At 44.1% G+C, this 14690-nt stretch overlaps 1 protein-coding gene across 1 annotated transcript in view; it reads left to right on the top strand.

The window, feature by feature from the left end:
- The window catches only part of dnajc10 (DnaJ (Hsp40) homolog, subfamily C, member 10), a 181438-nt gene that overhangs the window by 126286 nt on the left and 40462 nt on the right, over positions 1 to 14690 (top strand). Inside the window, exon 19 of the mRNA XM_083638422.1 lies at positions 2858 to 2918. Coding sequence (XP_083494548.1) covers positions 2858 to 2918 — 61 coding nt within the window. The remainder of the gene's footprint in view (positions 1 to 2857; positions 2919 to 14690) is intronic.

Genomic DNA, 14690 nt, shown 5'->3' with positions numbered 1-14690 from the left:
ATTGACGCTTCGAAGCTTCAATCTAGGCCTAGTGTTTAATCTTTTTCCCGAAAATAAATGAAAAGCTATTGTGTGCAGTATTACAGTTTCACTCTGAAACGACCCTATCAGTACATGAATAGAATCACCAAACTTGTTTTTACTGAATGTAAAAAGGCATTTCAGTTCTCAGCCCTGTGCTGCTTTTCTCTCTCGAAATGACAAAAAATTAACAGTTACAAAACAAAGTTTTACCACATGGGTCAAGGAATGTGATCAAAACACGGCTCAGTGGACTTACTTTTTCATTTCATATTTTTTGCCATTGAACAAAATGTATTTTATTTTTAAATAACATATAGTTTGGTGAATTGTGGGCTGAGAAAAAATAGACATGTTAATGTAACCTACATCTGTAATGACAATTAACTGTTTTAAATATGTGTGTGCTTTAGTAATATTATAGTATTATTCTTACTTATAAATGTAAATTGGAACATGACAAGGAGTCATCCCCTCTTCCTCACCGTATCTTGCTTGTCATCCCACGCGATGTACGTTGCTTGTTTACAAGTTAACAGCTTTGTCATTGTTATGTAACGTTTAGCCACTTCTTCTGTGGCGTTTAATTCAATTCAATTCAATGGCGTTCAAACAGCGTTTAGGCGCTTCTGGATTTGATGTATTCGTCATGTCGTTTCACACATTTCGTGTCGTTTCGACATGTGGTGCTCAGGTTTGTGCACTCATGTTGGATGTATTGCCTCCTCGCTTTGCCTGCATGTATTAGCTACATGTTGGGTGACTTTCCTCCTCTAAGCCCTGGCCATCTGTTTTTACGATAGCCAACGTATTCCCATACAGCTGAATTTGGCGTTTTTAATTCCTGATTAAAAACAGCTCGAAGGTCCTGGGTTCGATTCCCACCTGGGACGCTGTGAACGCTGAAGGAATGCGTGCCTGTCTGCATGTCCTCGAGTGCCCACCGCCCGGGTGGGGTCGTCAAAAGGGCCTTTCTGTGTGGAGTTTGCATGTTCTCCATGTGCCTCCAGGGGGTTTCCTTCATATAGGGACCCCTCACCAAAACATGCAATATCCTGGTCGCTGAAGTGGTGCCTCCTCTGGTCGTTAAGGGCGCCTGTGCGGAGGGAGGGGAACTGGTTGGAATAGCGTGATCCTCCCACGTGCTATGTCCTACCGGTGAAGCTTCCCCTGTCAGGTGAAAAGAAGCGGCTGGCTAACTGCCCATGTCTCGGAGGAAGCATGGAGCCAGTTTCGGCTCTCCCCAGATCGGCAGAGGGTGGAGCAGCAACCAGGATAAATAAATAAAAAATTTGCACTAATGGTGGATAAAAATGGGATATTTGATAGACAATATTGAATGTACCCTTTTTTTTTTTTTATGATTTATTTATGGGATTTTTCAAGTTTACACCAACAAATCACGTACATCACAACACAACACACAGCTTCACAGTTACAACAAAACAACAATACAATACAGAGAGAAAAGTAAATAAATAAATAAATATCAAATCAAATAAACGGGGGGGGGGGGTACACAAAATTAAGGATAAAAAGAGGTCAGTAGAAGTAGCTTATTCAGAGGTCAGATACTGTAGCTCAGGGTCAAGACAAGATCAAGAGGGACCAGAGGTTCATCAGTCCGGGGCTGGCGGGATAATTTGGATGCCCTTTATATATTCTGAAAAAGGCTGCCAGATTTTATAGTACTTGTGCAGGGAGCCTCGTAGGGTGTGCTTAATTTTCTCCAACTGCATAAAATGCAGCACGTCCCCCACCCACCGAGAATGAGTGGGAGCGTAGGGACCCTTCCAATTCATTAGAATTGATCGCCTCGCTAGAAGAGTTAGAAAAGCCACAAAGTCTAAGAAGTATTTGGGCAGAGTCCCAGCTGGCAGGACTCCGAACAGTGCAGCAATTGGAGATGGCTCAATGGGCACCGAAGTGACCTTAGACAAAGTATCAAAAACAGCTTCCCAGTAGGAAGAGAGAGAGGGACACAGCCAAAACATATGACAAAGATCTGCAGGAGCTTGCCGACACGTGGGATCAATGTCAGGAAAAATCCTCGCCAGCTTCCACTTAGACCAGTGCACCCTGTTGACCACCTTACATTGCAACACCCCATGTCTGGCACATAAGGAAGAGTGGTGAACTCTGTAAAGAATCTCATCCCAGGTCTCATTATCTAATTCTTCTCCCAATTCCTGTGACCAGATTGTACATAATGCGAAGGGTTCAGGGGACTGTAGCATGGATATCTCATTATATAAACGTGTAATGACACCTTTTTGAATCGGATCTTGTTGTAAAAGCAAATCAATGGGAGAAATAGAAGGAATGGCAGGAAACCCTGAGAAATGTTTGCGGACAAAATCACGAACTTGCAGGTACCTGAAGAAGTGGGCTTTTGGAAGCTCATATATATTTACCAAATCATTAAATGAAGCAAATATGCCATCGACATATAGGTCACTAATTGTGGAGATTCCCTGACTGTGCCACAAATTGTAGGCCTTGTCCAGTACAGAGGGAGGGAAAAGCGGGTTGGCACGGACAGGGGATGACAGGGGAGGGGAGGTGAGCCCATGATGACGTGCAAATTGGTGCCAGATTTTGACACTGTTCTTCACCATAATACTAATGGTTACTAGATGGTTACTAGATGGTTACTGGATGGGTCAAATGCAGAGGACATATTTCACCGGCCACCATCAGCATGAGTGTGTGTAGTGGCCGCATGCATGTGTTGTAGTGTGTTGTGTGACAATAAAGACGGGCTGCCGTCTGAAAATCGTTTTACTACTTCTACTGTTAACTAATAATAAAGCATGAAAAACACTTTTGTCTCTAGGACCTGGTCAACCCGTCTGTGGTGGTGTTGGATCCTGCCAGCTTCACAGAGAAAGTTAAAGGTAAAGCTCCCAAATATTTTTGACTTTTAAAGTCAAAAATAGCACCCTGCCCTGAGGAAGGGCAGGGTGCTGCCCGAAACGTTACCTTTTTTTAATGGTGTAAAATAAATACACTCAACTTGGAGCCATTGCAGTGTGCGAGCTTTCCTTTGTCTCTCAAAGGTCATCCGGGACCCACCAGTGGGCCACGCAGTGCCCAATTCAGCCTCCCTCTTTTTGAAGCCTATGCGGAAATTGCATTCTTTCAAATGGCCAGTGGGGGGCGCAGTTTGTGTAGCACTCCCCAGGAACATGCATTCAACTCTATGGGAAACGAGCCAACTTCTCTCTCGGTCTATGTCTTAAATAAACACTTTCCAAATTAGTTTATGGTCTGAAAAAACTATTTCAATTATTTTTCATGCTCTCACGCGCTCTGTTTTCTAAATTATAGCCCCATTTTGAGGAAAATTGACGACAAACATCGGATAATAAGAACAGTAATACTTCCGACCGGTAGAGGCAGCAATGTGCCGCAAGGCATCTAGCCTGCTAGCAGGTAGCAAGTAATAGTTAAGCAAATTATCAGAACATAGCATTACTTTATGATATATTCATAATGTTAGTAGACACATGTAACTATATTCAAGATTCAAGATTAACTTTATTGTCCCACGCATGGGAAATGTGTCTTGGGCTTACGCCCACACTGCAGCCATAAAAACATGAACATATACATACACACGCCCACACTGCAGCCATAAAAACATGAACATATAGATACACACGCCCACACTGCAGCCATAAAAACATGAACATATACAGGTGCAGCTCAAAAAATTAGCATATCATGAAAAAGTGCAATATCTTTTGTCACTCATTTCAGAAAGTGAAACTCATATATTATACAGATTAATTACACATAGAGTGAAATATTTCAAGCCTTTATTTCTTGTAATTTTGATGATTATGGCCTACATATAATGAAAACCCTAAATCAGTGTCTGAGAAAATTTGAATATTGTGAAAAAGTGTGAAAAAGTTCAAAATTGGAAACACATGGTGTCACACCCTAATCAGCTAATTTACTCAAACCACCTGCAAAGGTTTCCTGACCCTTTAAATGGTCAGTCTGGTTCAGTAGGCTACACAATCATGGGGAAGACTGCTGACTTGACAGTTGTCCAGAAGACAGTCATTGACACCCTCCACAAGGAGGGTAAGCCACAAAAGGTCATTGCTAAAGAAGCTGGTTGTTCACAGAGTGCTGTATCCAACCATATTCATAGAAAGTTGAGTGGAAGGAAAAAGTGTGGTAGGAAAAGGTGCACAAGTAACAGGGATAACCGCAGCCTTGAGAGGATCGTCAGGCAAAATCCATTCAAGAATGTGGGGGAGCATCACAAGCAGTGGACTGAGACTGGAGTCAGCGCATCAAGAGCCACTACGCACAGACGAATCCAGGACATGGGCTACGAATGTCGCATTCCTCGTGTCAAGCCACTCCTGAACCAGAGACAACGTCAGAAGCGTCTTACCTGGGCTAAGGAGAAAAATAACTGGACTGTTGCTCAGTGGTCCAAAGTCCTCTTTTCAGATGAAAGTAAATTTTGCATTTCATTTGGAAATCAAGGTCCCAGAGTCTGGAGGAAGAGTGGAGAGGCACACAATCCATGTTGCTTGAAGTCCAGTGTGAAGTTTCCACAGTCAGTGATGATTTGGGGTGCCATGTCATCTGCTGGTGTTGGTCCACTGTGTTTTCTGAAGTCCACAGTCAATGCAGCCATCTACCAGGACATTTTAGAGCACTTCATGCTTTCTTCTGCTGACAAGCTTTATGGAGATGCTGATTTCATTTTCCAGCAGGAATTGGCACCTGCCCACACTGCCAAAAGTACCAAAAGCTGGTTCAATGACCATGGTATTACTGTGCTTGATTGGCCAGCAAACTCGCCTGACCTGAACCCCATCGAGAATCTATGGGGTATTGTCAAGAGGAAGATTAAAGACACCAGACCCAACAATGCAGATGACCTGAAGGCCGCTATCAAAGCAACCTGGGCTTCCATCACACCTCAGCAGTGCCACAGGCTGATCGCCTCCATGCCACGCCGCATTGATGCAGTAATTCATGCAAAAGGAGGCCCAACCAAGTATTGAGTGCATGGAAATGAACTTTTTTTTTGGTTTTTTGATTTTATTGATTTATTGATGTAATATTCTAATTTTCTGAGACACTGAATATTGGGTTTTCATTATCTGTAAGCCATAACCATCAAAATTACAAGAAATAAAAGCTTGAAATATTCACTCTGTGTAATGAATCTGTATAATATATGAGTTCCACTTTCTGAAATGAGTGACAAAAAATATTGAACTTTTTCACGCTATTCTAATTTTTTGAGCTGCACCTGTACATACACACATGAACATATACATACACACAGGATACAACAGCCAAGTGCAACGTTACACAAAATACAGAGTTTGTCTGGCCAATAAAGTATCCGGCAAAACCTGTCGGGGAGCTCGGGCATCAATCAATCATTTTACTCTGACAGAAGCTCGGGCATCAATCAATCGATTCAAGACATAACAATAAATAAGATGAGCACACACATGATCAGATCAGATCAGATAAACTTTATTGTCCCCGAGGGGAAATTTGTCTTGGGCAACAAAGTGCATTACAGCATATCCATCGCCAGTAACATATACGAACAAAGGAAAACAACTACATGACAGCAAGACAATAGTAGCATTTGAACAAAGACATTGCACAGAACCCGGGTGGAACAGGCGGTGCCTGTTTAGGCAAGAAAAATTGCACCCGCCCATATTACACTGACCCTTATTGCACTATCATGTAAATAATAAAAAATAAAAATAAATAAAAGCATAGAACCATAAAGCCATAAAAACATAGAAGCATAAAACCATGGCGAAATAAAAGCAAGGAGAAACCACAAGAACGACTTAAAAGAAAAGAACAAGTGCGCTTTCATACTGCCACCTCCATGATGTATCGGCTATTTAGCAGGTTTAGGACCTGCCTCACCTCACTGCAATGCAGTATTTCATGATACATTTCTTATAATATATATATAAATATATATGATTGTGCTATGTTACAAGTCTTGATATTCGATAATTGAACATTCGTTTATCTGCAGCTGTTTAACAGTTTAATAGAAATGGGAATAAAATCATTTTTAAATCTGTTTAATCGGCAGCGAGGTACCCTGAACCTCCTCCCGGAGGGCAGTATCTCATACTCTGCATGTAGAACATGGGAGGGGTCAGAAACTATTCTGTTAGCCTGCCTCAGAGTGGCCTGTTCAAAAATAGACTGCAGGGATGAGTGGTCTTTCACCCCTATAATCTTCCATGCCGTGTGCATCAGACGGACCAGTTTGGACTTAAGTTGGACAGATAGGTTACCGAACCAAGCTGTGATGCCGTATCTAATAAGGCTCTCTAAAACAGACTGATAAAAAAGTAACATACATTTCTTGTCGACACCATGAACTCTGAGGCGGCGTAGAAAGTGCAGGCGTTGTTGTAGTCTGCTGCACAGACTATCAACGTGGGTGCTCCAGGTTACGCATGGTCAACGCAGACCCCGAGATACTTGTAAGAGGAGACCTGCGAGATGGGCTGCTCGTGGATGAACACAAGCCTGTGGTCCCCGATGCTTCTGGGATCAAACACCATCTCTGCAGTCTTTTTAACATTTAAAATCAGATAATTATCATCGCACCATTTTACAAACCTTTGGATTTCTGAGTGATAGTCAGATAGATCACTATCATTCTTGATGAGAGCTAGGATGGCAGTGTCATCAGAGAATTTAATTATGTGATTATTAGGATAGGAACATCTGCACTCATTAGTGTACAGGTTAAAAGCACAGGTGAGCTTACTATTCCCTGAGGGGCTCCAGTGCTCAGGGCTCTGGATTCAGAAAGAGTGCCATTGACACTAACTCGCTGTGTGCAGTTGGTTAAAAGAGAATAATACCAATGAATAAGGAGAGGGTGGACATTGAGCCCATTCAACTTCTCAATTAAAAAATGCGGCTGAACCGTATTAAATGCTGAACTAAAATCAACAAATAAAAGCCGAGCATAAGAGGTAGCATTCTCTAGATGCTTGGAAATAAAATGGACCATGGCTGAAGCCACATCATCTGTGCCAACTAAAGTTAAGGCCACTGGGCGAAAGTCATTATTTTCCTTGCAGCTAGCTTTCTTAGGAACAGGAATAACAATAGAGTCTTTCCAGGTGGACGGAACAGTGTGAGAGTTCAAGGACTTTTTGTAAATTGGACACCAGGCCTCAGCCAGCTCCTTGCTGCATGACCTCAGCAGAAGTCCAGAGATGCCATCCGGTCCAGAGGAGAGATTGTTAGTCCTGCCTCTAATGCATGTAGTGACTGGAGGGCCACCCTTCAGTCAGCAGTCTCAAACCTGGTGTGAAAGGTGTTAAGTTTGTTGGCCTTCCCCCCTCGTTAATGAAGCTAAGATACCTTTTAGCAGGGGCCATGTTTGTCATGGTCTTCATAGAGTCCCACAACTTTTTTGTGTTCATAGAAGAACAGTGAGTTTCAAATTTCTCTTTTTCTTTTCTCCTGGCCCCCCTTAATTTATGGTTGAGCTCTTTTTGAATATTTCTCATGGCCACAGGGTCCTTGCTTTTAAATCCTAGTCTCTTCTGAACTATGCACTCTTCAATTTATTTTTAAATATAAGATTTATTGTTTGGGTACATAGTTATTGACTTTTGGGGTAGCACATTGTCTCTGCAAAATTTGATATAATCAGTAATAGTGACAGTAGCCTCTTCAAGGCCCAGGCCATGAAAGAGGTCCCAGTTTGTGCAGGAAAAGCAGCCTTTTATGGCCCATTTCCACCGTATTAGCACGATCCCGCTCCGCTCGACTCGATAAATGGTCCCAGCCCGGGTTGAGTTGGGGTTGAGTTGTGCTACTTTTCGTCCCTGCCTCGTCGTGGTTCTAGGGCTGTGAACCCGGTACCATACGGTGACGTGAAAACATTGTTGACGACTGATTGGTCAGGCAGAATCGTGTTTACTCTGTCTATCTACTGACTGTCAATGCAATGCTGCATACCAGTTTAGTGGGCTTACCTTCTCTTCTGTTATGTTATTTCCATGTCTTTTGTGTTGCTGCCTTCGCCTCTGGTGAAATAAAATTGTGGCGGTGGTTTCAATTGTTTTGAGAGAGAAAAAAGTCAGCTGGTCAGGAAGCCCTTGTAGTTGAGTGCAGCGCTCCGCTAGGCCGCAGGCGGGTCTTTGGTGAAGCCGCGGTCTTGCCTGGTGAGAGGCCGCCGGGGTAGAGGCTACTCTGTTGCACCTCTCCCGTCCGTGCATGTGAGTTTGACTAACAACAAAGTGATATCCATTCTCCTGGCCGATTGTCACATTCGCCCATGTACACTGTAGGTCATTTAGAGGCACCAGTATTTCATAAACAGTTTAAAAGTTCTGTGGATGGATTTAATTGTAACGTTATGTTATAGCCTACTTCGTCTATATAGGCGGAGGACATGACGCTATGACGACCAGCTGTGGGCGGGGGTGGGCGGGGGCAGATGATCGGCGGTCGAAGCAGAACATCCATCGGGCCGAAACGAGTAGAGCCGACTGGTGACAAGCTGTGCAGGGCAGTAAAATGTGGTGGAAATGAGCCATTAGAGTTTCGATGCCGTCTTCGTTCCAGACGTGGACAGTTTTAATCTGTGGTTTGCTGCTTTTCAGCAGCGATTTATATGTGGGAATTAGCTGGACAAAACCAAATAAAAAACCATTGATGGAGCCTCAGTGTGCAGACTTTATCTTTTTGTTATAGTTGCCTTTTGTCCAGCACCTGTAAGTTTTTTGGATGTGCGCATAATTGTCTTTTTCACGGAATTAGCTGGACAACATTATGATCAGAGGTGCCTAATGGGGGTTTGGCCCTGGCCGTGTAGGCGTCATTAACATTGCCATAGCATTTGTCCAGAATTCGTTTTCCTCTTGTATTGCAGTTTACATACTGCTTGAATCCAGGCAGCGCAGCCTCAAGCTTACAGTGATTAAAATCACCTGCAATGAAACAAGGTGCTTCGGGGGTGCGTTTTAATTGTCTGTGCACACAGTCTGCTATAGCGATGGCTGCTTTAGCAGCGTTGCCACTCGGTGGAATATAAACAGTACACAATAAAATGTTCCCGAATTCACGGGGTAGATAAAACGGTCGGAGGCTTAAACATACGAGCTCAATGTCGGGGGTACAAAGATCCTCCCTCCTGGTGAACTGAGAGCACCACTTCTGGTTGATGAAGACACAGGTGCCTCCTCCTTTACTCTTCCTGGAGTTTGAGTCCCTGTCAGCGCGCACGAGAGAAAAGCCTTCTAGGTCGACGAGTGAGTCTGGAACGTCTTCCTGTAGCCAGGTCTCGGTGAAAACAAGCAGACACGAGTCCCGGTATTTGTGTTGGAACCTGGTGTTGACTCGTAGTTCCTCGATATTGTTCTTCAATGAACGGGCGTTGCAGAGAAACATAGAAGGCAGAGGTGGTCTGTCTGCTCTTCTCCGTAGCCTTTGTCTCATCCCTCCGCGTCTCCTCCTCCTCAGTGGGCGACCGTATTGGCTCGGGGTCCAAGCCTGCAGCTCCCTCGGTAGCTGAGGAAGAGGTGTGCTGTTGGCCGTGCTGGGGCGAAGCAGAAGGAGTTGATCTCGGGAGTAGCGTAGGGGCGACTGCTTGGTATCCCAACATATTGGCGTTGGGCGGCATTTCGGCATAAGCTCCCCAGACGATTAAAAGAACGGATGGTAGTTTCCCCAGAAACAGCATCGTGCAGCACTACTCAGGCATTTAGTGCACAATCACACACATTAATTAAAAACTGTGTTAAAAACAACCAAACAAGGACGAGGCAGCAGTGTGGCAGCCCGGGTCGCAGCAGAGCAGCGCCACCGGAAGATAACATATAGATGCCATACAGCTAACGTTTATAACATGGCGGACGATTTAATGTTATCTATCCACCTTATTTTTGAATGCCCCACTGTAAAAAATAATTGTGGGTACAAGTTCCGGTTTAACGTGACTTATTGTTGCAGCTTGCCATTTCCTAAAACGGTATTCTACTTGATTTGAAAAGATGGCCGCCTACACTTACTTACTTTACTTTATTGGTTTATTGTGACGGGACAATGCACATTAATGGACATGTTCAGAAATACAGAAGCCTCTATATACGAAAACATGTAAATATGCCGGAGTTAGCTAATGCTAATTTACACACTCCCTTGTACCCTGGCTGAATTGAACATAACTTGGCCAATAAGTATGTAACATACCAAATAAAACAAACAGTAATGTCTTTATTTGATGTAGAATGCAGAGGACATGTAACTGTTTCGTTAAACTTGCGTTCCAGGAATATTGTATTTACTGCGCTGCTCTAAAATAACGTTAGTGGCGCGTGGCTCAGAGAGCCTGTTTGTCCTAGAAGCCACTCGCTTTGCGCCAGAAGACAATCGATTTGGGGGTGGAACACGCCAACGCTAGTGCCCAGAACTGTCGAATCAAATCATCGACAGACATGCTATGGCCCGCCTCCCAGTATTCTCAGTGTGCAGAGATAGATAGATAGAACGTTAGAAATATAGCCAGCCACGTGGAAACGGTTTTGCCCGAAATTGTTAAAAGTGATGTCAATTTGGTCCTTCAGTGGCGTTTTACTGCCTGTAACATAACTAACTAGCGGCTAATATTAGCCACAGTAGGCGATTACCCATGAATGCACTGCGCTCTTAAAGGGATATTTATCGACAAGATTTTTGCCCAGCTGGACCTGATTAGTGATTTGCTCCGTTTGGAAGCCGTTCGTTTTTGTCAAGTTAAAACCATAGACTGTAAAACAGTCTATTACACCGGAAGCGGAAGAAGCAGATAAGTGTCCTTATCTGTTCTTAATGTTGTTGTTGTTGTTGGGTTTTTTTTTTTCTTAAATGTTTTTTAATTATTTACGTCTGATTTTAATGCACTGTCAGCTGAAGCACTCTTAATTTTGTTGTATGGGGAACTGTGCAATGGCAATAAAGGCTATTTTATTCTATTCTAAGCACCCATCAGGCATCATGGCAGCTAGAAATAAGGTGGATACCGTTAGATAAAGCCTTAAACCTTCTTCTCTGTATTCAGACCCGAATTACCGGAAACCGGAGTATGTTATAAATGTTATAAATATAGTCACGTTATAAACAACTAACCAACTCTGGGGGTCCGTATGGAAACACTGTTACTCGAAATGGTTAAAAGTTAAATCAATTTGGTCATTCAGTGGCGTTTTACTGCAATGTAAAGTAAGTAATGTTAGCTGCTACACTATTTGTGTATGTTAAAGAGTCTCGTGGCCTGCGGGAAGAAACTGTCCCTCAAGTGATTTGTGCGTGCTTTTGGGACCCTGTATCTCCTCCCTGAGGGTAACAGGGAGAACAGGCTGTTGTGGGGATGGTTTGTGTCTTTGATGATCTTCAGGGACCTCCTGAGACACCGCTGGTTATACAGTTCCTGCAGTTCTGGCAGCTCACATCCTGTTACGTGCTGGGCCGCGCGTCTCACTCTTCTTAGCGCCCTGCGGTCCATGGTGGTACAGTTCCCGTACCAGGTGGTGAAGCAGCCAGTCAGCAGGCTTTCAATGGTGCCTCTGTAGAAGTCCCTGAGGATTTCTGGCCTTAGCCCAAATTTCTTCAGGCGCCTGAGTCCGGTAAGTCGCTGTTGGGCCTTTTTGACAACAGTGGCGGTGTGGCCAGCCAACAGACATTTATATACATAAAAAAACATACGGTCCTTTATGAAAATTACCTGTATGGTGTAGAAATTAGAAACACGTGACGTCATGTAGTCTATAGCAAGTTACTACTTAATCTGTATAGTGTGGCACACTTGTGCTTTAAGTAAAACAGTTTTCCAATGGTAAAGTAAGGTCGAAAATGAATTGTGCAAAGAACAAATAATATAAAAATGAATAAGCAAGAATATGAAAATGGATAAAAAGGCAAATTTTAAATTGTATTTTGCAAATCATCAGCATTAATTAATCAGTCTTTCATTTGTCAATTTAATTAACAGTTGTATTATCAAACAGCTCATTTAAAAGCATTTTCTTCTTCTGGAACCTGTCTGGGAGGTGAATATGTAGGATAACCTAAGTAAATTACTGAGAATTACTGCTTGGATACAGCCTTTTGTACATAATGCAGGAGACACAAGGTTCCTCCTCAGCCAGTCACTGAGGCAATCCATGGGGTGGAAAGGTTTCCTTGCGCGCACTGGGGGTGGAGAGGGCTCCGCTGTGTCCCGGCCTGGCCTTCTCTCCCACGCCTTATGTGTGTGGGGGCAGGGGCCAGGGTGGGGGCATCGGTGCTCTCCATCACTGGAGGGATGCCGGTAAATTAGAATAGCTTAGGTTAGGCGTTAGATTAGCTACAGCCTAACTGTAGGCTGGAGACCTGTTATAGTGTTCAGGCTAAAATCAGACTAGAGTAGAATAGGACAGGGCAGACTGGGCTATAGATTAGCTAGATTCCCTGTGTTCTAGTTAGTTCCGGTTAATGGCTAGAGTAGTCAGATTGTTGCTTATTTGGCCTGGCCGCTCTGCTGCTGGTTCCAGTGTGCCGTTGCGACCTGGGGCTGGGTGATAAATGTCAATTAATTTCTTGCTTATTCATTGGCTCTTTTCGCCTGATAAATTATTACATAACCTGACTGCTAAATTTGACTGTCCCCTGTGAATATTCATGACCATATCGCCTAGCCACAGTATACAGTATTCTATCTGTTCTGCTGTTCTTCCCCCTTCCCCTGCGCCCTCCCCACCTCCTCCCTTTCCCTGCTCTCTCCTCCCCCACATTCCCTGCTCCCCACCTCCTCCCTTTCCCTGCTCCTTCCTCCCCCACACCCCCCCTCTCCCTCCCCACCTCCTCCCTTTCCCTGCTCTCTCTCCCCCACTCTCCCTCCATTGCTCCCCCCCACCTCCTCCCTTGCCCTGCTCTCCCCTCCCCCACATTCCCATGTTCCCTCCCCATCTCCTCCTTTCCCTGTTCTCTCCTCCCCCACATTCCATCCCCCTTTTCTCCCTTTCTTTCTGCCTTTCTCTATCATATGATTGTTCAATCTTGTTATTATTACTACTGTAATTGCTACTGTTGTGTCAGCTAGATTTAGCTAGACATATTTTCTGTGAAGTCCTCTGAGACATGCTTGTGAATTAGGGCTATACAATTAAACTTGACTTGACACACAGGAAAAACACACAGTAGATTGTGCACTGAAAAAATCAATGCAGTTACAGTAGCAGAGAAATCCTTATCCAAGGCAAAAGATTCCCAGAAGGAACCAAATAACTTAAATAGACACCGAATTGGGCAGACAATCAAATGCAATCACCTTGAAAACATTCCTGGATGAATGATGAAGGACTTTTGCACATCGGCAGCGCCGTATGCATAAAGCCACCCCTCTCGGCCCCTTTGCCCCCGCCCTCGCTCTCTCCCTCTATCTATCTATCTCGCCCCTCTCTCGCTCCTGTCGTTGGTGATGCATGTAAAAGCAACTGCCAATTAACCAATAAATAATTAAGCCAATGCGGCTTTGCGCAACAGAAGCCTCCGTTAAAATGTTGAAATCTGAAGTGTCAGTAGGCTATCTCCATAATTACAAAGATAATGAATGTTACTGAAAACTATGAGCATTAAAACGACATGTGAAGGGACTTGCATGGTTTCATGAAGGCACACAAAGGGTAAGTCCACTTTAGGCTTCTTGCTGCACACTGCAGTCAATTAACAACATGTGCTCCCTATGCACTGCCGCATGCAATGTCCATGGATCTGACATCATGCTGGGAACGGGACAGGCTTTTGTAGAAGAAGCAATTTATAAGAAAAGTAACTGTTGTTTAAGTTGACATAACGTCAGCAGATGTGTTTCCTTTTTGGTAATGCGATCGTGGCGGCTTCTGTCCTGTGGGTATTGATTGACAGGCAGCTGCTGTGTCACTGTCCTCTCTTCATGGTGCGGCGTTTAGGGACTGAATCTTTTACCGGAACTCAGCACCGGCTCGTTCCGCTCCACCTTCACCAGTGGGCGGGTTACGCTCTCATGTTCTCCATGGTCTGGTGCTTCCTGGTACTCTGTGTGTGGAGGTCTGGTGCTTCCTGGTACTCGGTGTGTGGAGGTCTGGTGCTTCCTGGTACTCTGGGGGCATAATTGATGGCTGAAATTTACATTATGTGAGGGTTCACAAAGGAGATTACTAATCTAAGTGACAGGAGAAATGTTTGGTGTGTGTTTACCATGTTTCTAGTGAAATAAATCATCCAGCACTGAGTGACTGTCAGTCTGTCACGAGTCGTGCCCGGGGGGTAAACATGTTCTTGCACCGCTTTGAGGATCCAGGCTGGACGTGTTTTATGCTCTACCTCCATGAAGGGAGATCCATGCTGAAAACGCTTTCTGGTTTTGTCGGCAAAAAACTCTGTCTTGCGGAGGAATATACGAGTCGAGTATGGTACCACTTCATAAGGTGGCCAAGAGCGCCATCTATCGCATGGCGGTGAAAAGACACTCATTTGCGTCAATGGCGGCCAAGCGTTGTCTCTTAAATGACGCACAATTACGCCAATGGCTGGAGAATGAGTTAAAAGACCACGGCACTTTAAGAATTGTATGTATCCTGCTGCCTGCATCTCTTTCTCTTAGGAGACTCTGACTTAAAAGG

Source organism: Poromitra crassiceps, assembly GCF_964638095.1.
Source record: "Poromitra crassiceps genome assembly, chromosome: 6".
Classification (NCBI taxonomy): Eukaryota; Metazoa; Chordata; class Actinopteri; order Beryciformes; family Melamphaidae; genus Poromitra; species Poromitra crassiceps.
The sequence above is the reverse complement of the archived record's forward strand: the minus strand, read 5'-3'. Positions and strand labels throughout refer to the sequence as shown.